Raw genomic sequence first — 24543 nt, 5'->3', positions numbered from 1 at the left:
GACCTTGACAGTTTTGCAGTGTACTGGTCAGATATGTCCATCAACTGGGGCTTGTCTCATAGGTTTTTTTTTTTTTCTTTCTTTTCTTTACTTTTTTCTTTTTAATGAATAGACTGGGGCTGTATGTTTTAGGGAGGAAGATCATAGAGGAAAAGTGCCATTTCACCACATTGTATCAAGGGTACATACCATCAACATGACTTATCATTGTTGATGTTGACCTTGATCATATGGCTGAGGCAGGATTTGTCAGGTTTCTCCATTCTAAAGTTACTTTATTTCCCCCTGCTTCCATACTGTTTTCTTTGCAAAGAAATCATGATGTTCAGCCCACACGTAAGCAGTGAGGAAGTATAGTTCCACTTTGAGAGTGAAGTATTTTCATACATTATTTGGAATTCTTTTGCTTGAGACATTTGTCTCTTCTTTTCCATTTATTGAATTACTTATGTATAATAGTATGAATTCATGGATAGTTATTTTACAGTTTGTACCATACTTCAATACTATTATATTTATTTATTTTTGCTCAAATTGTTCCAGCTATGGCCATTAGGAACTCTTTTAGTTAATTCCTATGTCCCTTCGACATACCCCCCACCATTGTGTCTCTGTATTAGTTTATTTACTTTTGTTGGGGGAGGGAGGAGCATTTCCTTACTTTTTGACACTCTAAGATGTTCCAGGCTCATCTTATATATTTCCTTTGCTAGCCTTAGATTCAGCCATTTCTCCAAAAAGCACTGTTTGCTTTTAGTAGAGAATGGTACTAGCAACCAATATCTGCGTGCTAGAGGTATTCTGCTCCTTACATATGAAGTAATTGGGTATTTTAAACAATGCAGTTTTGATAGATACAATTCACATCTTTTGAATATCAGCTTCTATCCATTCAGTTTGGTATGCTGTGTTGATTGTAGTCTAATTAACTAAACCATCTCTCTCAGCATTGCCACATCATGTATTTTACTAATATGGAAAAGACATTCTCTTTGTTTTGAAAAACTGAAGTCTGCTTATAGAGTCAACGGCTGCTGGAGTCCCAGTAACTGGCTATACAAATATCATGCCCGTGGTGGAGGCTGAGCTATAGTTATTAGCTTAAAGTCATAGACTCCACCCTGAATTACATCAGTCCTGTTTGAGCTAGTTTACACGTAACCACTAAAGCAAGGCTGACAAGGTGGTGTCTCAGCTTGAGATAATGTACCAAATACCACAATGCTGGACAAAATTTTAGAGATTTCTATGGACTGTTTTTTAATTGATGTGAACACTTCTTTAGTGGAAGCCTTCTTTTCTTCACTAGGCAAACTGGACCTTTCCAATTAGCATGCATAGTGTCTTCTCTTTTTTGTAGAAAGTCACCAACAAGGATGGCTGATGATGTTGAGAGTGAAAAGGCACTATTCCCGTAACACATTCTCTCTTCTCATGGGAACTTGATGGAGCTCTGAGACCTTTCTCTGTCTTTCAGTCAATTTTTTGAAGTTATAACTTTATTTTGTTCTCAACTCTACTTTTTCTTAAAGCCTTTTTGAAGAAACGTTTTGAAATTTCCTAATAGGTGAGAAAGTAATCTACATTCAACCAAATAAGATATGTATTCTGAACTTTTACATGTCTCAAGTCTTTTAACATTGAAATAGAAGTATTAATATTATCTATTTACTGCAATGATTTCAAATCTTTATAGCATTGTGACAGTTGGCTGTCGTTAAATAGTTTGCCCTCTTCTCCTTTTCCATCCTAGATAGAGCTACATGGGATATAAAATTAAAGGTAATAAACATTATTGGTTTGAACACTTTTTTTGAGAACTTAATGATATATTTAAATATAATAAAGTCCTCAAGAGGTGTATGAAAGCAACATGTGGAAATTTATCTCTTAGACAAAGTGTATCTTGAAGTTCAGAATGTGTGCTGGTTGATAATCATTGTTCTACTCCATTGAAACAATTGTTTTCTCTTTCACAAATTACAAAATTTTTCTACCGTAATCAGCAGGCTTGTGAGTAAAACTGCCAGAAAACTCAAACTGCAGGTAGCTACAGAGACCCTCAACCCTTTTTGTGAAACCCATTCTTCACAAAAAGCACTGGGTATACAAACTAATTTGCAGATGCTAACCATTTTCTCCTTCACGTTGGAAAGTGGTCGAAGAGAAAAGGGGACAGAGCTGATAATTCAAAATGTTCCAGAGTCCTATATTTACTTTGTTAAGAGTCAACCTCAGGCCTACGTGTTGAGTTATGGAATTAGGAATAACTCAAATAAGCCTCTGATACCATGTAATATTTGCTCTTAATTCCAAAGTTACCAAATCTTGATGCTGTTCAAAGGTACCAGATGGGGTTGGAAAGGAGTGACTTATCCTAGAGACTGCAGCTTGTAAAAATGTAGTTGATGTAACAGGGCCTCCTGGTAAAGATCCACTTTAAATTTTAACAAAACAGTCTATTGTGTTTCTTATGAAAACTCCAATAGGTGGACAGAAGATGAGTGACAGTAGCAGGTAAAACCAGTTCTGATCCATCTGGATTTTTTTAAAACAACGTAAACATTTTTCACAGGAATGATAATGGATCCACGTACCATTTGTGCATTAAAACATTTTTAAGGAAGCAACTTCGAGTTTTCAGTTTCTTTATATTGCCAAGGAAGGATGTTAAAAAATTTCTGCCTTCACCATCATTTCATTAAAAACTTATTATATCAAAGCAAACAAATAAATAAATACATTTAGCTGTATATGGAAGTAAAAACCCTATAGCTACAAATGGATCTTTTAAATAGGTATTCTTTTTTTTTTCTGAGACGGAGTCTCGCTCTGTCGCCCAGGCTGGAGTGCAGTGGCCGGATCTCAGCTCACTGCAAGCTCCGCCTCCCGGGTTCACGCCATTCTCCTACCTCAGCCTCCCGAGTAGCTGGGACTGCAGGCGCCCGCCGCCTCGCCCGGCTAGTTTTTTGTATTTTTTAGTAGAGACGGGGTTTCACCGTGTTCGCCAGGATGGTCTCGATCTCCTGACCTCGTGATCCACCCGTCTTGGCCTCCCAAAGTGCTGGGATTACAGGCTTGAGCCACCGCGCCCGGCCTTAAATAGGTATTCTTAGTGTTTTAAATATTTATTCATATTAGCAATAAGAGTTTTGCTATCCTGACTACCAACAATGAGGTGACTGTATTTTAAAACATGGTGCTTAGTTTATGAATGGGAAAAAACATTCATCTCAGGAAAGCCCAAGAAAACTGGCTGAAAGCTGGTTCCTAGGGTAACAAGGCTCTGCGTTCCTTACTTACAGTTGTGGTCACGGTCTCTTCCGTCACTATCTTCAGGGTGTCCACTACTGAGATGTAGCCGAGGCGCCGGGCAATGCCAAGGGCAGTATTCCCATTCTGGCAAAAGGAAAATGTGAATGAGGAATTAGCAAGCCTCATTCCACATTTTTTTGCTGATACCAAATGTAAAGTGAGTGTCTCATCAGACCCATCCGCTGTCATACACAAAAAAGTGTTTCACTAGAGACATACCTTGCACAAAACCCACCTAACCTGTTTGCACTCACACAGTAAAGTCTGGGCAGCTACACATGCAATCCAAGAGGCTTTTTAACGTTCTAAGTAAGCAGTCAATGAAACCAACACAATTGTTTTTTCTTACATGTGTACTTCCTGCTAGGTGACAATGCAGCAGGTAGTTTTCACCTATAAAACAGTAATCATCTCTCTCTGAACAGTCCAGAACAATATGGTTATTGTCCTTCTTTCCTCATTCTACTGAATGCTCCGTTTATGCCTCTTCATGAAAGTACAATGAAAAATGTAAGAAGACACCAGAGTCCAGGCCCATCTATCTCCTCCCTCTTCTCCTGAGCTGGCCCTGAGTGCTTACCACAGTGAGTTCATTGGGGGAGGCATTGTTCTGAAGTAAGACATTTATTATATGCGTATGTCCCTGCTGCGCTGCTTGATGTAATGGTGTATATCCATTCTGTAGAAGAAAGATGGAAGAGATGATTCTTAATTCCTTTGAAACAAAAATAAATGATTCTGGCAGAAACAAAAAAGGAAGAAGCTTACCTTTGTTTTGGCATTAACTTTTGCAGAATGCTGGAGCAGGAAATTAACAATCTTGATATTTCCGTAGTGGCAGCCCACATGCAGTGGTGTGTATCCCATCTGTAATTATTATTTTTTTAAAAAAAGAAGCATCATAATTATACTTTTACTAACAGCTATCCTAAACAGACGCAAAATCATTATTTAACCTTTCTTTTTGAGCTGGAAAAAGTCGGTTTTTCTTCTTCTCTATATAAAAAAAATTGCCCTTGATAATTCTCTGCATAAGACTTAGGTATAAATTAAAATACCATTGTCCATAAAATTGTTAGCTCCCCAAAGTTCTTGCTTTATTTTTTATCAGCTCATCTTGTTCTTAGAACTCTTCAAGATAGAAAGGAAAGATGGACCAATTGACAGCATAGACAGACTGATTCAGCAGCTTCTTGTTCAGGGACAGAAGAGCACTTCATTGAGACTTGACTTGTTTATTGAATACTTTCTGAAAGCTTTAAATCTAGGCAAAAATGAAGGCGCTAAATAATAATACACAGGCAGGAGGTGATTATCAGAATGCCTGATAGAGACAGGAAGAAGCACGGAAACACTAAAAGGAAGAGGGAGGCTGGTGTGAGCTCAGGTGGTCTGAGAAATATGAACTTGAACAAGGTATATCAAGTTAGTTTTTCGCCTTCCTACCTAGAGTCTCAGAGTTTGAAAACCACTGATTTAGACAGAGAAACGGATTGTTTCTCAAATTAGTATCCACCGACCCCTGAGGGTCTATAAGTTCTCTCTCTCTCTGTGCATGTATGTGTCTGTATACAATCTAGGTAATTTTTTTTTTTTAAATAAGGATATTACAGATCCTTCTCTAGATGGCTGTGTTCATTATAACATACTACCCTGCAATTTCAGAGCCCCTGTTCATAATGACACAGGCAATACGAGATCTCTGAAAGCGAGAACATTGACCTTTTATTACAGTACTTCTAAATAGGAATAGGGGTGGGTGATCCATATTTTCAGGGGTCTGTATTTTATATGATATCACTAGTGTCTTTATAGTGGCCCCAGCAAATGAATACATTTGAATTTGAAAAAGAGATGCCCAAACCACTGTTGACTGTAGAAGGTGAAGATACCTTACCAGGGATGTGCTGCCCTAGAGAGGTGACTCTTGGTAGACTTTTTTTTTTCTTACATGTGTACTTTTTTGTCTCACAAAACAAACTGCCAGTGTACCCACACTGACCAGACTATCCCCGAAAAGCTCATCATAACCACATAGAGGAAACTGACTTACAGCATCTAATGCCACTTAATACATGATGGAGGACATTCCTTTTCGGTGACCAGAATCCATTTGCCTGCTTTGCAGGGTTCTCCTTTTCAGTACAGAGGAACTCAGATACTGCACTCATGATCAGAATACTGCTTAATAAGGGAAGCTTGAAAATAATGTGTCCAATCAATGCTCAGTACAATTGGTTTAACTGATTGAAGTAACATTATTTCCAAGTTCAAAGAACTTCCCTTACAAGTCAAAACCATGTGGACCCAATATTTTTTAAAAATCTAAATATTAAAAAATTCTTTGAGATTTTAGTCAATTTGCCTAAGTTATAATACAACCATTTCTAATAGTTGTTGAGATGGATGTGTTGATTAGATATATATATTTAAGACAGGGTTGATTATTTATTTATTTATTTGAGACAGGGTCTTGCTCTGTTACCAGGCTGGAGGGCAGTGATGGGATCATGGCTCACTGTAGCCTCCCCTCCTGGGCTCAATCTATCCTCCTGCCTCAGTCTCCCAAGTAGCTGTGACTACAGGCATACACCACCACACCATGCCTGGCTAATTTTTCTATTTTTTGTAGGGCGAGGTCTCACTATGTTGTCGAGGCTGGTCTCAAACTCCTGGGCTCAAGTGATCTTCCTGCCTTGGCTTCCCAAAGTGCTGGGATTACAAATGTGAGCCACCATGCCTGGCCTAAATATTTTAATGAACAAGTTCTATTCATCCTCATAGCTTCCCATCTCATTCTTACTAAAACCCTAAATCATTATAAAACAGTGTTAGGAGTTCTCTAATTCTAGTCTCCCCTATCCTCCTCATCCCCCATCCATACATCTTTTAATCCTCCCACCATTCTCTCCCTTGGTCGCTATGCTCCAGGGCACTGGTCTTCTTGCTGTTCCACAAACACTAAAGTGTTTTTTCAAAAATATGTGGGCATGGCCAAGAAGATTGAACTTGCATTCAGAGAAATCAGATGTGGGCTCCTCCATTCGCTGGCGTTACCGGCATTCCCATACAAAATAGCACCTCACATAAATACGCTCAGAGAGGTGGGACGTGAGCAATGCTTTCCAATCAGCAGTAACCAATTTTTCAAAGGCTAATTTTTTCTGGAGTAGCTAAATAAACAAGCAAACAAATGAAGAGCCATAGCCCAGCAAACGGAGCAGCCTCTGCCTCTTTGCCATGGCTGCCTCACTGATAACATCATTATAAGATGATTAGGTTTCTCCTTTCTTCCTTTGGGCAAAACTGGATAGAGCTCAGCAAAACCCTGCAAAATACATTCGAGTCTTTAACTACTTTCCTTCCTTTTTTCCTCTCTTGATTACCAAGTAGTAGATGTTTACGTCCATTCACTGATTAGGCTGCACTTCTGACTGATGAGAACAGGGGAAGGGGGGTCTCAGCAGCCAGGAGCCTGGACCTCAGAGGCAGACTGTCTGGGTTTGGGACCCAGCTCTGCTACTTACTATCTGTGTGAATTTGGACAAGTTACTGAACCTCTCTATGCATTATAAAATGGACTTTAGTAATAGTACCAAGCTCATTGTGTTGTCATAAGGATTAACTATGTTAACAATTATTTCAACAGTGTCTGACACATAGGGTTAGCTATTATTACCTAATGCTGAAAACAGTGCTTGGCATATCATCAGTGCTCAATAATTTAAATCTTTGGTAAATTAATGATTGAAAACAGGAAAAGATCAGGCCGGGTGCGGTGGTTCATGCCTGTAATCCTAGCACTTTGGGAGGCTGAAGCGGGCAGATCACCTAAGGCCAGGAGTTCAAGACCAGCCTGGTCAACATTGCAAAAACCCAGTCTCTACTAAAAATACAAAAAAAAAAAAAAAAAAAAAAATTAGCCAGACGTGGTGGCATGTGTCTGTAGTCCCAGCTACTCAGGAGGCTGAGGTGGGAGGATCACTAGACCCTGGGAAGTTGATGCTGCAGTGAGCCATGATCATGTCCATGTACTCCAGCCTGGACAACAGAGTGAGACTCTGTCAAAAAAAAAAAAAAAAAGAAAAGAGAAAAGAAAAATGAAAAATTGTCATTTCTACCTCTGGCTCAGCCTATCCCACTTCTGATACCCCTTATAATTTTGCTAACCAGGCCAGGCATAGTGGCTCACATCTGTAATCCCAGCACTTTGGGAGGCTGAGGCCGGCAGATCACCTGAGGTCAGGAGTTTGAGATCAGCCTGCCCAATATGGCGAAAGCCTGTCTCTACTAAAAATACAAAAAATTAGCCAGGTGGTGGGTGCCTGTAATCCCAGCTACTTGGGAGGCCGAGGCAGGAGTATCACTTGAACCCGGGAGGCGGAGGTTACAGTGAGCCAAGATCACACAATTGCACTCCAGCCTGGGCGACAAGAGCGAAACTCCATCCCCCACCAAAAAAAAATAAATAATTTTGCTAACCATTTTTCTTTCCTCTGGCACGCTCATCTCAGCTTATAGACATATTTTTATGTTTCCATTTTAGAAACACAAAGTACTCCTTTCAAATATTTGTCCTTTTCTCTAGGTTTCTATCCTTTCAAAACTAAACTTCTTGAAAAAAATAATCTTCATTCACTGTTCCGCCCATTCTCCCTACATTTCATCATCTCCACTACTCTAGTAAAACTGCTTTATAATATCCCAAGTGCCCAGCCATGCATGGCATTCATGGACTTTGAGCTTCTCTTATCTGAAACACTTTGACAGTTTTTCATAATTTGACAGCCCTATCATATTCTTTCGTCGTTTCTCCTCTACCTTTGGACAGGCCCTCCTTTGCCTCCTCCATCCACTGTAAAATGGAGTGGATCCCAAGGGTTTTGTCTTTGGTTTGTGCCACATTTTTCCTTGAGGATTACACCTACTTTCACAGTGTCAGCTAATACCTTTATTGCAATGATTCAGAAATCTGCATCTTTAGTCCAGCCATCCTTTACTGTGTCCAGATCAATATGTGAGTCGTTTATTGGGTTTTCCTACTCGAATGGCCCCTAGGTAATCTATAATTCAACACATTCAATACAAAACTCATAGTCCTCTTTCCCCAACTGGCTTTGTCTCCTTTATTCTCTGTCTCATTGAATGGTACTTGTGATCACCCAGTTGCACAGGTCAGATCCTTAGTTTCATCCTGAATTTCTTGCTTCTCCTCGGTCCCCATACACACATGGTCTTCAAATCTTTTTTTTTTTTTTTTTGAGATGGAGTCTTGCCCTGTTGCCCAGGCTGGAGTACAGTGGCACCATCTTGGCTCACTGCAAGCTCTGTCTCCTGGGTTCACACCATTCTCCTGCCTCAGCCTCCCGAGTAGCTGGGACTACAGGCACTCACCACCACACCCAGCTAACTTCCTTGTATTGTTTTAGTAGAGACGGGGTTTCACCGTGTTAGCCAGGAGGGTCTCAATCTCCTGACCTTGTGATATGCCTGCCTCGGACTCCCAAAGGTCTTCAAATCTTACCTGTTTGTATGTCTTTTAATTATTTCTCTAATTTCTCTCCTGTTCCTCAGTGTCTCATCTGCCACTTAGTTCAGGCCTTCTTCATTCTTCATTTGGATTTCACAATAGCCTAACTGCCCCTGCTCCAAGGTTTAAAATCAACTTATTCTTTGCATTGTTTCCCAGGATCTTTGTAAACCAGACTGCTGATCTTATCACGTTTGTGTTTAAAACCTTCAGTGGCTTCTCAGCGCAAACAGGATAAAAAGCTGAACAGCTTAGCCTGGTACATTAAGGCCCTCTGAGATCTTCTTAATTTTCTAGCAATATCTTGAGACATAATCCCCGTTTTTCTTCTCACGTTCCCATGATACTGAACAAGCTATAGCTTCCTCTATCCTATCTTACCTTTGTCCAAAAACTTAGTTATTACCTAATACTCTAAAATTATGTATATATTTCTAGATATAGACCTATGGTCAAAATCAGGCTTTGTAATAATTAGCTTTGGGACCTTATGCAAGTAATTACTTTTTCTGTGCCTCAGTTTCCTCATCTGTAAAATGAGGATGTTAATTTCACCAGCCTCATAGGGTAGTTGTAAGAATTAAACAAAATAATAAATATAAAGCACTGAGAATAGTACCCGGCACAGAGAAAATGGGTAACACATTGTTTTATTTTATGATGATGACGACTTGGTTATTATAATACTATGTGTTTTGCTCTCAAAACTATGAATTCTATGAGGGCAAGGAATATATCTCCCAGGTAAGAATTTGGTGACCAGTAGGAAATCTATAAATAAATGTGAAATGAGTAAGCATCACATAAGTTCTCAAAGCTTTTTACGCTTTTACACACATTTAAAGAAATCCAATGTAACTCCTGATCCCTAATTAGTGTCCTCTAAGAATCAATGCCTTTCAGGGGTGGTCTAAATAAAATGCTTCCGGACATTATCCTTCTAAAAAGCAAAAGCAGTGGCTTCATCTCTATCAAACAACGTTGATTATTATACCCTGTGGCACAATTTAGCTTAAAATCATTTGGTCAACTTCAAATGCAAAAGGGGGGTGGGGTATAAAGGGTCAGCAAACGGGAGGGGTGCAGGGGGAGAGGACTGCAAAGGCTGTTACCAGGATTTTCTAGTCTTTTCCTCGTCAGGGAGAAGAGGTCTTGATATTTTATTATTATTATTTTTTCATGTAGCTAATGAGTTGAATGGTATACATCCCACCTGTGGGCTGCTTGGGGATGTCTTCTTTACCAGTGAGAATGTGAACATTCCTGGGATACAACAAACTCCTTATTCACAAAACTAAGCAGCAAATGCAAGCAACCCAGCTATCTGCACTTCTGCTGTGCTCTAGTTATGGGACAATCGTGGCTTCACTTCCTTTTGGTGGCTGTGATCTTTGCAGAGAAGAAAAAGGAAAGGAAAAGAGGTTGTAAAGGACAGAGAGATGCTTTCTGAAGTGAGATGCTCTGCTCCGTTCTTAAATGGCAGGAAAAGTTACATGCTGCAAGGTGTCATACAGAGTACAAAAATGACTATGTAGCCGGGCACAGTGGCTCATGCCTGTAATCCTAGCATTTTGGGAGGCCAAGGCAGATGGATCACCTGAGGTCAGAAACTTGAAATTAGCCTGGCCAACATGGCGATACCCTGCCTCTACTAAAAATACAAAAATTAGCCGGGTGTGATGGCATGTGCCTGTAGTCCCAGCTACTCAGGAGGCTGAGGTGAATCTGGGAGGTGGAGGTTGCAGCAAGCCATTACATTCCAGCTTGAGTGACAGAGTAAGACTCCCTCTCGGAGGAAAAAAAAAAAAAAAAAGACTACCAACTGGGACCTGAGTTGGGCTGGGTTAGGAGGAAGCTGTGATGGAGTCCTGAGACTCGTACATCCAGGGGCTGGTGTGTGCAAATGGAAAACAGATGGAGGCAGAGCGTTTCTCTTCTCCCCCACCTGGCTTTGAGAATCTTCACCATACTCCCTGGCTGAATTTTAGGGCATGACTTGGATGTGCTGGGGCAGAAAAATGTTGAGAAAGTTGACCCAGACCTTGCCTTCTAGAGTTTTATATCTACAAAAAGGAGAGAGAACCTAATCAAGTATTTAAGTCTGTCTCTCTGTCTCTCTCTCTCTCTCTCTGTGTGTGTGTGTGTGTGTGTGTCAATAAGCAATATGGAATGAAGACATTTATCATGAAGTTGCAAACTTCCAAAGTCAATAATTATTTCCTGATGAAAGTATTCAAGCAACATAAGAAAATAAGCTAAATTCAGTCTCATTTTGGTGTCAATACCCTTTTATCTGGGTAATTTGGGATAGTATTTCTATTACTAGTTACTTCAATATGTCCATATACATCAGAACCTGCTTATATTACACATAAAAATGTTATTCACAATATTTAGTAGTCATTCTTTTTCATGTCAAATATGGCATATAGAAAGAAAACATATGTGGCCGGGCGCGGTGGCTCACGCCTGTAATCCCAGCACTTTGGGAGGCTGAGGCATGCGGATCACAAGGTGAAGAGATCAAGACCATCCTGGCTAACATGGAGAAACCCCATCTCTACTAAAAATATAAAATTTAGCTGGGCATGGTGGTGCATGACTGTAGTCCCAGATACTCGGGAGGCTGAGGCAGGGGAATTGCTTGAACACGGGAGGCGGAGGTTGCAGTGAGCCGAGATCAAGCCACTGCACTCTAGCCTGGTGACAGCGCGAGACTCTGTCTCAAATAAAAAAAAAGAAAACATACGTTACAGTAGATGACACAAATCTGATATGAATAACAAAATTAAGCATATAAAGAAAATTTTCAGAGAAATGTGACTAATGTGAAGCTATATCTTTGACGATGACATGAAAAGTCCTTTATTTTTCTGTGTTCGAATTGTGGCATTATATAAGACTAATCAGCAATTTTTTTTTCATTTTGAAATGAGAGCTTTTTTGTCTGAGAGAGGGAGAACGCAGGCAAGACTGCACAGACCCTTAGGAATTTAGCAAGTGAGTAATATTTAAATAAGCCTTAATTTATCCTGTTTCATAAATCATGCTGAACGAACATAGGGGTCACAAATTACAAGTTTTTCTATTTGTCTGTTTGTCTGCATTTAAAAAATCCATCATACAAACTAAGAGAGGTACAAGCTTTCACACTCTGCCCCTGAAGGAGCATCTGTTGTAAGGAGGCTCAACAATAGGGGGAAATTATTATACAGTTAGGATCAAGTACCCAGGCCGTTAAAGACAAAAGTCCCTGGAATATGGCAATCAGAGACTTTAGTGTCCCTTGCATAAATATATATTTAAAATACTACATAGAAAATAGATGATTAAAGGGTTTGTTCTCCTAATATGATTATAGTTTCTTCCTTACTGTGGTCACCAAATGGACACATTCTTTCCCGTGTGGAAGGGGAGGGGCATATACCTTTGTCTGGGCGTCCACATGAGCCCCTTGGTTTACGAGGACTTCTGCCACATTCACTCGATCTTCTTGAGCAGCCAAATGGAGTGGGGTCAGGCCACTCTGCAAAAGATTCAAAGGGCACAGTCATCTTACAGGAAGTAATGTCACACACATAGCCCCCATGTTTGAGAAACCATTTGTGAATTCTAAGATGGTAAGCCAAGAATTTCTATGTTAGAAAAAACCTATGGAATAAATTTATATGCTTGGGAGGCTGAGGCAGGTGGATCACATGAGCCCATGAGTTGGAGACCAGACTGGCCAACATGGCGAGGCCCCATCTCTACAAAAATTAGCCAGGTGTAGTGGCATACACCTTAGTCTCAGCTACTTGGGAGGCAGGAGAATTGCTTGAGCTCAGTAGGTGGAGGTTGCAGTGAGTGAGATAGCGCCACTGCACTCCAGCCTTGGTGACAGGAGTAAATAAAACCTGTCTCAAAAAAAAAAAAAAAAATATATATATATATATGTTATACTGTCTTAGCACTGTGGCAACATTAGTATCTGTAGGCAGGAAAAATTGCAAGCATACTCAAAAGTGTAAGAAATGGAATGAGCCTTGTATACTCATCACAGACTTAGCAATTATCAAAGTTTTCCTATATTTGTTTCATCTATCCCTCTTTCCCTTTTCACTCATTTATTTGTGGCAGTATTAAAACAAATCTAGACATTATAACATTTACCCCCATACACTTCAGTGTTCATCTCCAAAAATTAGACTCTATTGTTTTTTACAAAATTATGCAAGTTTTAATATATTGCCAATGGCACTAGCTTTACCAAAAATTATTTAAATGATATCTGTTTACTAAGTGAACATTGACATATGCTCATAATATTTTCTCCATATTAATTCCCGAAGTCTAATAAATATTTTCTGTACGTCACTCTGGATTGGAAAGATCGCCTGTGGAATGTAATGTGAATGCAAGATCATGAGAATTTCCAGGTCATTTAGATGTTGTATGGGTTTAACAAGACTGATACAGTATTTGAAACTAACCCTATTAGAGAATTTGCAGAACACGTGGTTGCTCTCATGACCAAGAAAAAAAATTACTAAGACTATACTCTGGTTGTAAAAAACCTCTTTACATTGTAAACCATTTTTTATAATATTTAAGAGAAAGTGAGTTGGTGTAAGTGCTTTCAGATTTTTTGCTTTTATCCATTATGAGCACAGAAGTTAATATCTTAATCCTGGAAGTCTTTTCTCCCCCTCTAGCATCTGTGCAATGAAAATATCAGCCTGTCCTATTTGTCAGAGGAAAGGAGGTAATCAAAGGCAGTTTTAGGAAGAGCACAGAGCCTTCTAGATGTGCAACATTATTTATTCAGGGGTTGTTATTCCATCAGAGCAATTATGGATCGCAGAGAGAGTCAAGCTGGGACTTTTTAATAATGTTTACAGAATTTTGGAGGAAGCTCACTTGAACTGAATCAAGGGGGAAATGTGAAAAGCAGGACTGATGCATTCACTTGCAATTCAAGAAAAATAAGCCAGGGCCAAAATTGGCACCACCCAAACACTGACCTCATCATAGCACCATGTTCTATGTTCTACTTCAGAGGAAACAATATTGTCAGTCATAACATTTTGTGAGTGTCATCGTCACCTATTCTAAGTTTGAGACTTTCGACGCTGAGGGTACTTTACTGAGTAGCTCTCAGCAAAGACGGAGAAATGCGTTGTGGGCACATGTTGTCCTCTCACGCTCCCATGTCTGGGTGCCTGCTGCTCACCTGGCTTACCCACTCACTGATGAAGTCACTTCAGGCTTCCCTGGCCTTTTTCTCTTCTCATTTCAATAAAGGGCCAAGTAATTACATTTATTTGCAAGCCTACTATGTGCTCAGCTCAATTAAAAATATCATAATCCTGCATTTAAACTCTGTTTTCTTGCTTGTCTTCCTCAAACCACTGTGAGCTTATTGAGGCAAGTATTGTATCTTTAATTTTTATATAACCAGTGTCCAGCATCTAGCATTTAATCTACCCATACATTGATTAAATTAGAGAAAAAAAGTCAAACATTTTTCTTAGGTAGAACAGGATAAATTATATGAATAACATTTTATTTTTATATTCGTGGCTATAACTTAAAAGATTTTAAAAAACAACCACAGCTCTGTTTGAGTTCAGAAGTTACCTGTTAATCTTTTATGGCATTTTGATCATTGCTCACTTTAAAAATAGCACTTAGGGCTGGGTGCGGTGACTCATGCCTGTAATCCCAGCACTTTGGGAGACCAAGGCGCGCGGATCCCCTGAGGTCGGGAGTCCGAGACCAGCCTGACCAACATGGAGAAAACCCGTCTCTACTAAAAATACAAAATTAGCTGGGTGTGGTGGTGCATGCCTGTAATCCCAGCTACTCGGGAGGCTGAGGCAGGAGAACTGCTTGCACCCTGGAGGCAGAGGTTGCGGTGAGCTGAGACTGCATCATTGTACTCCAGCCTGGGCAACAAAAATGAAATTCTGTCTCAAAAAAAAAAAAAAAAAAAAAAGAATTTATTTGAAACAGAGAAAACATCAAATTAAATTAAAATAGCAACAGCTCTGTTTAATATTCTTCCAGTTGTATAAAAATTATAGCATTGGGGTATGCAAAACCTATATGGAAAAATAGGAACATCTAAAGCAAAATTGAATCAAATTGAACACTAGCACCTCAAGAATAACTTGGGGTTCATGATCATTTTTCCTTAAGAGTACTGGGAAAGTCCTGGTTACTAGTAAGAAAAAAGAAAGTAAAAACAATGAAGTGTTTAGTTCAACATAAATTATGAAAGCTAAATCTTTCTTTCAATAGTTATTTTTTTAGCAAGGAAATAAAATGTAGTGTTATATGAGAAGAGGGAAAGGTAGGCAGGAGAAGGGAGGAGGGAACAGTGAGTAATTGATGCTTAAAACACTGACAACTCAGGAAAAACTGACAAAAACTGAGAGACAGTTCCCTATTGAATAATAAAAAGTTTTGCTGCTTTTCTGTTTTCATATGAGGGCACGTTTAGTGCTTTATACTGAAAATGACAACTGAGAAAGGATGCAAGGATTTACAAATGCCTTCTCATTAGATCGTTGCTAATGAGAAGTTAGAAGTTAAAAGTATTAGAAGTTCTCAGAAGTTCCTCAAGTTCAACATGCTAATGGAAAGCCAGCTGATCTTTTAGAATTCCTTTAGGAATATCTCTGTTTGTGTATCATTTATTTAGGAAGGTTGCCAGAAATTTCCAGGTTTCCCTGGTTTACTATATGTCTTTGAGTCTTCAGAATTCCTTTTGTTAATTTCCACTCTACTAAAGCAAGCACTGAGAAAATTTTTGCCCTGAATATTTTTAGCCTAAAATCATTCTATGAGTCTAAGGTGAATTCAAGGCTGGGTATATATTGTACCAGTTGGCTGCAGGATTTTGAAGAAACAAAGTTGGTCACACTGCAGTTTGGTATCAAACCTACTGGAAATATTCAATGTAAACCAATTGTGAAAGTGCTACATTGTTTCTGGAAGAACTGGTGAAATACAACATTATGGGCTCAGAAGAGAAAATACACTCTGATACCAGCATGTGCTTCAATTTGGGAAACAAAAGGTCCTCTTTGTCATAAAGACAAGTTGAGTTTTGAGGCAAGCCATCACAATTCTTGTGTCTAAATTGGTATATAAAACTACAGAAAATTCAAAAGATCAAACAAATCTTAACTATAATGACTATTATGAAATTGCTTTGTTATTCCCATTAATGCTGAGACATGCACTCATAAAAGGAATGTTTAACAAGAAAAAAATAAAATTAAAAAAATTAAAAAAAATTTTGCTCTGTAATGACCAAAAAAGATTTTCACAATACTAAAACTAAAAAAGCATATCCCTGGTCTCCTGTATATGTCTTTTGGTCTACAGAATTTGTTAAATAATAAACTTGAGAATTCAGATTGATATGGAGTAAGCTTTTTCCAAAATTGTAAAAATTCTAAAATTAAAAAAAGATTTTTTCTTAGTCAAAAAAGTGTTGAATGTTATCTCAGTGAATCCTCACAGCATCTCCTAAAGTCAGTATTATTATCTCCACGTACTAAAGGACAAAACGGAGCCTCAGAGAGGTGATAGAACTTGCCTGAACGACACAGGAAGAATCTGACTTAGGATTCAAACTTTCTGTGATTTCAAAACACACACACATGTGTCACAAGTATTTAAATTACTTGTTATTTGTCAACATAAGACTACTGCTATTTTGAAACCCTACTCCAATATCTGAGCTAGGGCTGAGAAATATCATAGCTATGCCCACACCCAGCAGGCAGAAGAGAAGCTAAATGCCAGAGAGTGGAGGTTAGCATGAATCTGAGGGCCCTTTTGCATGGTTTCCTATTATCTGAAGATTTAGAAACACCTGCTTGTGTTTTGGGCCAATCTTAATGAGCAATTCAGCAAAGCTAAATTCTTTGATACATATAGGGAGAGGCAGTAACTTCATTAACATGTTTCTGGTTAATTGTGGGCTGAACTTTCACTTTGCTTGACAAAACTCTAATATTTTCTTTATGAATAATGAGGATATCAAAGATGACAGCATGGGTGTTTGAAGAGTTTAGGGAACAGTCTTCACACGTTCCTTCAAAATTGCCAACAACTTCCCCTATCTACTCCATAAAATAGCTATGCTAAATTTGTTATTAAAATGAACTCACGAAGGCAGCAATATTTCCCATTTCTCTTTGTAACCTAGAACTTAAAAACCGATGAGCAAGGAGCAGGACCCCAAAAATGTTTGTGGAATAAAGCAATGGGCTAAAATTTGCAACTACTTATTTGCTATGTTATGGTGAAGTAACAATGGTGCTCTTTGAATTAACATTATAACAAAACTTTATGTTACTACAAAAACTTCCTGGACTTCATTTTTATGGCTATATGTATACAGAGTCACCTGCAAATACACTCACTGTCTGACTGAATTATCTGAATTATTTATTTACCATTATCTTTCTCTCTCTCTCTCTCTTTTTTTTTTTTTTTTTTTAAAGACACAGGGTCTCACTCTGTCACCCAGGCTGGAGTGTAAAGAAGCAATCACGGCTCACTGCAGCCTCGATCTTCTGGGCTCGAGCAGTCCACCTGCCTTGCCTTCCCAAAGTGCTGGGATTAAATGCCTGAGCCAGAGCAACTGGCCCTATTGACTGTTTTTCTTATTGTTTAAACAGATTGTTTCCAAATTTTTGCTCTGTTAAGTAACACTTTGGTAAACAACTTGGTGCAATATTATACTTTACACATCCTATTTGACCCAGATCTTCTGTGAATTCTTAGTGACCTTTCTGAGGGGTGAGGTTTTGGTGTGCTGCATGCTTTGTCCAGAAAAAAGTGGGTTACCTTATTGCTTAGGTTGACATTCGCATTTCTACTAAGGAGCAGCGACACCATGTCCACATGCCCTTCCTGAGCTGCGAGATGGACGGAAGCAATTCCTTGCCGGGTAACTGCGTTGGCATCAGCACCATATTCCAGCAGAGTTGTTGCTATGTCCATCTGGTTCTTTTTGGCAGCGATGTGCAGTGGCGTATAACCATTCTGTCAACACAAATCACTTGGTCACATGCCCAGGAACAAGATAGAAATGTGTACAGTGCATTTTCAAATAGTATATGTCTCTTTCTAGTCATTTTCTATGATTGCTTAAGAAATCATGATGAAGTAAGCAAATACTGGTAAACCAAGTGATACTATGAATATAGTGCCCTCATGTCTCCTGCATTCCTAAGTAGGAAAAACATAATTTAATATGGACATTTTATTTAATTATTTATTTATTTTATTCTATATTTTGAGACGGAGTCTCACTCTTCGCCCAGGCTGGAGTGCAGTGGCGCCATCTCGGCTCACTGCAAGCTCCACCTCCCGGGTTCACGCCATCCTCCTGCCTCAGCCTCCCGAGTAACTGGGACTACAGGCGCCCGCAACCACGCCCGGCTAATTTTTTGTATTTTTAGTAGAGACGGGGTTTCACCGTGTTAGCCAGGATGGTCTTGATCTTCTGACCTCCCGATCCTCCCGCCTCGGCCTCCCAAAGTGCTGGGATTACAGGTGTGAGCCACTGCGCCCGGCTCAACACGGACATTTTAAGCAAAAAGAGTCAGAGTATTATTGGTTTTCCAAAAGGAATATAGATTTCCCTTTTACAGGAAGTTATGTTACAACATGCTCCATAATTACTTGCTTTATTTAAATTGAGGACAGGAGGAAGAAGCAACAAACCATCAGTTATCACTAGGGCATGTTCACAGCCATTCATTCTTTTATTTAAAAAAATACCTTTAATGGCCATCTATTGCTTACAAGTTGAAATTTTTAATGTTCATGGAAGTTAAGACACTATAATCTCTTCTCATTTGGCCCTTTGATTTCCTCCTTCACAAAACTTGTCTTTATGCTGGTCTGTCATCCTGCACATCCCCCAAACAGAATATAGTCTCATGTTTCTCTGTCTTGCCTTACTCTACAAGAATGCTTTTCCCTAACATGCCCAGGAGCCAGCATCTGTCAGCTGAAAATTCAGCTCAAGGGTCACACCCTCAATGAGTTATTTTATTTCTTCCCACCCCTCAAGCCTCAACCCCTACCCCCAACCCTGACTGACTCTTATCAAAGTCCTGGGGATATTTAGTGGTACTCTTTTGTTGACTTCTCTATCCCCTCCTACTAAATATACATTTGTTAAGGGCACATATTGTGTTATATTTGTCTTTGTGTCTCTCTAGTGCCTCACAATAACTGCCATGTATTAATTACAGGAAGAAAGGAATCCTCAGATTTTGAATCAAGAGTACCAGAGCTTTCAGCACATTCTGGCATCCTTCTCTTGGCTAACCCCTGATAACCACAGAGAGACAATCAAGATTCCCTTGATAAACTGTTGGTCAGCTGTGCCTCAGGAGCCATCAGGGTCTCCTGCCCCAAGAAAGAGTTTTGGGGGATGTTGCCCTGGTTCACAGTCACTTACAAGAAGTGCAAGATTACATTTTGACGTGGACATAAACCTGAGTATATCGAATATGCCAATGACAAATTAGAAGATTTCTTTTTTCCCATAGACAGGAAGGTTTAGAAAAAGAAAATAGAATCTAAGAATTTATATTTGGAAGTATGATCCAAATCTGGACAATGGATCAGTCACAATCTTTTTGAGCCATGTAGAAGGATCAGAAACAACATAGAGGGCTTTGAGGGTCTGCTGCACCCAGTACTCAGCCATCCCGCTGCAATGACCCTCATATTTCAGTCACTGGCATGTCCAAGTCCAACAGCATTCCTCACTTCACAAACCCTTATATCAACCCATGAAAGTGGAAATGTCACTTCTAGACTCTTCTGAAACTAGCCTCTGCCAAACTGGATGAGCCAGAGTAAAAGAAGATTTTATATCCCTATTTTTAATTTTGACCTATTGCCATCTGAAAACCCCAGCTGCCCTGAGAAGCATTTGGCCCTCTGCTGGGACACACCCTTCAGAGACCGATGCCCTCAGAGCCAACTGCAGAGCTTTGGTCTGAGCCCAACGCTACAGTGAGTGACAGGAGGAGGGGAATTGTTTCATCTCCCCAACACTCCAGCATAAAAGAGAAAATTCACAAAGCAGCACTAAAATAGGAAATATAATTAGTCAATGTGTCTAACACTAACCTAACTACTTCAAGGGGTAAAGGCAAGATAAACTCAGAACTTAGCTTCTTATCATGTATTTTCTCTCTTTTTGCTTTTGCTATTGACATAATCTTCAGGTTAGTCACTTCTCAACCCCTACCTAAGGTAAAGCAGCTCAAGATCCTCTCACACATGAAAATCTTGTTTACTTCTAATGCCACCAAAAAGAATCCTATGTCCGAAAAAAATTTTTTAATCAAGAGAACTGCAGAAGTCAGGTATGGTGGTGCATGCCTGTAGTCTCAGCTACTTTAGAGGCTGAGGCAGGAGAATCACTTGAGCCCAGGAGCTCAAGACCACCCTGGGCAACACAGGGAGAGTCTGTCTTTAAAACTCTGAGAGAGACAGACAGAGGCAGACAGGGAGAGACAGATACAGAGAGACAGAGAGACAGACAGACAGACAGAGACAGACAGACCCAGCTCTGCAATATATGCCAATTCCAGACAAATTACTATTATTGCTCAAGGCTTTATCTTGGACTCCTTACCTGAGACACAAAGGAAAGTACAAAGCAAGGGAAAAATGACTCAGGTATTATTTTACTATGAAAAGTTAATCTCAGAAAGACTTAAGAAATATCTTCAAATAATAAGCACATTTATCTTGAGGTTTATAATGGAATTTTCTAAATTTTCTAAGTTGTTTCTACTTTGTGAAAAGTAAAATGATCCTCACTTGCCACACTAAGAAAGCCAGATGCATCTATCAAAAGAAAAATTAAACAGCGAGTGATTCAACTGTAGAATAATTTTGACCTATATGTTTTTTTCCCTCTTGATGTAGAAGACAAAGTGCTTGCCACATCTGCTTTTGTATTTCAAAATTAAAGGAAAAGCAAATGCAATTTAAAATTATCAAAAGTAATGTGTAGCATTTAAATCATAATTGAATTTTTTCAAGAACTTTCACAAATATACTGATGCACATCAATAGATATGTTGCATATTTTATGGAAGAGAAACCTGATAAATAATACTTAAAACTTACTATCTCTTCTACAATTAGTATCCAGGTTATACCTGAACTGAAGCCAATCCTCTTGCCAGCATAAGGTCCTGCCACAGGAAATAGATTGGACTAAAATAGATTAGAGCAGCCTATCTACTTTTCAGTACCCCAATTTCCTGAAACCTCATCACATTTCTAGGACATGTATGAGTAAGACAATACATTGGTAATTTTAAAAGAGAAGAAAGGGTAAGAAGAAGGCATCACATACTCTAAGAAAAAGGACAAAGGATGTGATTTGATGAAGAGTTAACATTGAGGTTGCTGCTGTCACATCCATATAGTAATCATGCCCTATTGAGGCTCTGTCCCTTATCTCTCACCACTGCCAGAATTCAGGAATGCCTGAACTTCCCTGGAGTAAAGAAGGCAGATTGCCTGCTCTGTATTTGTTCTCCTTTCTTTTTTAGCAAAACCAAACAAATCCCCAAACCAAAACACAAAAAATAAAAGCAAAAGAAAACAAACACACAAACTTCTCTAGCAGTGTGCTCAGCACTATTTCCCAACTTTTTTTGCAGATAGAAGTGGCCAATGGGGTGTAAGGAGATGTGGTTTCGTGGAACTTCTGGGAAAGCCCTGTTGTGCTGACTTTCTTGCTGCCTGTGGCTTGAAAGTAAATTTGGCAACCAATCAACTGTCTTTGAAGGGAAAAGCCAAAGATTCATTGCAATCCCTGTTAAAATATCCACATCATTTTTCACAGAATTAGAAAAAGCAACCCTAAAATTCATAGGGAATCAAAAAGGAGCGCAAACAGCCAAAGCAATCCTAAGCAAAAAGAACAAAGCTGGAGGCATCATATTACCTAACTTCAAATTATACTACAAGACTATAATAACCAAAACAGCATGGCACTGTTATAAAAATATATGCATAGAAAAATGGAACAGAACAGAAAACACATAAATAAAGCCACATTCCTCCAGTCAACTGATCTTTGACAAAGTTAACAAAAATAAACACAGAGAAAAGGACATCCTATTCAATAAATGATGCCTAGGAAAATTTGATAGCCACATGAAGGAAAATGAAACTGGACCCATAACTCTCACCATATACAAAAATTAACTCAAGACAGAGTAAAGACTTAAATGTAATACCTGAAAATATAAAAACTCTAGAAGAAACCATAAGAAAAACTCTTTTGGACATTGAACTAGGGAAAAAAATTCAGAACTAAGACCTCAAAATCAAATGCAGCAAGTCAAAAAATAGACAAATGGGACTTAAGTAAACTAAAAAGCTTCTGCATAGCAAAAGAGAAAATCAATAGAGTGAACAGATACCATATAGAATGGGAGAAAATATTCACAAACTATGCATCTGACAAAGAACTAATATCCAGGATTTATGAGGAACTCAAACAGCTCAACAAGGAAAAAAAAAATAACCCCATTAAAAAGAAGGCAGAGGACACAAACAGACATTTTGTGAAAGAAGACCCACAAATGGCCAAGAAGCATATGAAAAAATGATCATCACTAATCATCAGAGAAATGGAAATCAAAACCACAACTGGATACCATCTCACACCAATCAGAATAGCTGTTATAAGAAGTCAAAAATAATAGACGCTGGCAAGGATGGAGAGAAAAGGAAATGCTTATACACTGCTGATAGGAATGTAAAATTAATATAACCTCTAAGGAGAATTGTAAGGAGATATCTCAAAGAACAAAAAATAGAACTACCTTTGATCCAGCAATCCTACCACTGGTTAGATATTTCCCAAAGGAAAATAAATCATTATATCAAAAAAAATACTTGCACTCATATACTTATTGCAGCACCATTCACAATAGCAAAGTTCTGTAATCAACCTTAGTGTACACCAATGGATGATTAGATAAAGAATATGTGAATATGTGGGATATATACATTTTATTTATTATTATTATTTTTTTGAAACTGAGTCTCGCTCTGACACCCAGGCTGGAGTGCAGTGGTGTGATCTTGGCTCACTGCAACCTCCACCTCCCGAGTTCCAGTGATTCTCCTACCTCAGCCTCCTGAGAAGCCAGCCACCATGCCCAGTTAATTTTTGTATTTTTAGTAGAGAAGGGGTTTCACCATCTTGGCCAGGATGGTCTACCATCTCCTGACCTCATGGATCCTCCCGCCTCAGTCTCCTAAAGTGGTGGGGTTACAGGTGTGAGCCACTGCACCCAGCCTATTTTATTCGTTTTTATAGCTGAGTAGCATCCCATGGTGCGTGTGTGTGTATACAGATATATATACATACATATAGTAGCATTCCATGATATGCACGTATTGCATACCCTGTGTTACATATATATGTATATACTATATGTTTATAGCTGAGTGGACTATTACTCAGCTATAAAGTCTTGTTGGACAAATATAAAGCTGGAAATCAATTATATATTATATATAACTATAATGTATATAATTTATGTGTATATACATATATACACACATAAATACACACACACACCATGGAATACTACTCAGCTATAAAAAAGAATAAAATTATATCTTTTGCAGCAACACAGATGAAACTGGAGGCCATTATCTTAAGTAAAATAACTCAGAAAGTCAAATACTGCATGTTCTTGCCTAAAAGCGAGAGCTAAATGTGTGTACATGGACATAGTGGAATAATAGACATTGGAGACTTGGAAAGGTAGGAGCATAGGAGAGGGGTGAGGGACAAAGAATTCTCTAATGGGTACGATGTACACATTTTGGGTGATGGTTACACTAAAAGCCCTGTCTTCAGCACTAGGCGATATGTCCATGTAACACAACTGCACTTGTACCCCCAAACTGAGTTTTTTAAGTCACAGGGAACTTGCCTCAACACCCTATATCAACATCAACAACTGCCCTGTCTACCTCCTGACTGTTTGTGCCTTGAGAAAATCGAGGCTCATCAATTTAAAGCATTGTAGCTAGGGTTTTTTTTTCCCCTCGCAGATAAAGCCAATACCTAAAATTATATGACTGGCTTTGCTTAAGATTAAAGTCTAGAAAAAGTTCCTGACCAGTACCACTGCCCCGAAGACAGGGATTGTTGGACATGTGCCAGAGATGGCATTACCCAGGCTCTTATGGAAGCAATTGTGCATGGAAATGAGAATCAATGTCCAATTAGAAACACCTGTGTTTCATTGCCTATAAAACTATGCCTAAGGCGAATGGAATGTTATAAAGAATTATTTAAAGGACTGCTTTTCTTTTCAAATCTTTGTAAAGGATGTTTTGCAGATAGGGAACTATGAATACTAAGTCTTGTTTGACAAATATAAAGACAAAATGAACTAGGAATATACCAACTATTGCCCTGTTTAAGTGTTATTTGTGGGCCTAGCACAGTAGCTCATGCCTGTAATCCCAGCACTTTGGGAGAACAAGGCGGGCGGATCACCTGAGGTCAGGAGTTTGAGACCAGCTGGCCAACATGGTGATACACCATCCCTACTAAATATACAAAAATTAGCTGGGTGTGGTGGTGCATGCCTGTAGTCTCAGCTACTTTAGAGGCTGAG

At 39.0% G+C, this 24543-nt stretch overlaps 1 protein-coding gene across 1 annotated transcript in view; it reads right to left on the bottom strand.

Annotated features, from left to right (window-relative positions):
• Positions 1 to 24543, bottom strand: part of ANK3 (ankyrin 3, node of Ranvier (ankyrin G)) — a 272063-nt gene that overhangs the window by 144886 nt on the left and 102634 nt on the right. Inside the window, exons 17-21 of the mRNA XM_011953463.1 lie at positions 17693 to 17890; positions 12273 to 12371; positions 4084 to 4182; positions 3896 to 3994; positions 3304 to 3399 (exon numbers count right to left, since the gene is read on the bottom strand). Coding sequence (XP_011808853.1) covers positions 3304 to 3399; positions 3896 to 3994; positions 4084 to 4182; positions 12273 to 12371; positions 17693 to 17890 — 591 coding nt within the window. The remainder of the gene's footprint in view (positions 1 to 3303; positions 3400 to 3895; positions 3995 to 4083; positions 4183 to 12272; positions 12372 to 17692; positions 17891 to 24543) is intronic.

This window comes from Colobus angolensis, unplaced genomic scaffold (genome assembly GCF_000951035.1).
Source record: "Colobus angolensis palliatus isolate OR3802 unplaced genomic scaffold, Cang.pa_1.0 Scaffold361, whole genome shotgun sequence".
NCBI classification, from domain to species: domain Eukaryota; kingdom Metazoa; phylum Chordata; class Mammalia; order Primates; family Cercopithecidae; genus Colobus; species Colobus angolensis.
The sequence above is the reverse complement of the archived record's forward strand: the minus strand, read 5'-3'. Positions and strand labels throughout refer to the sequence as shown.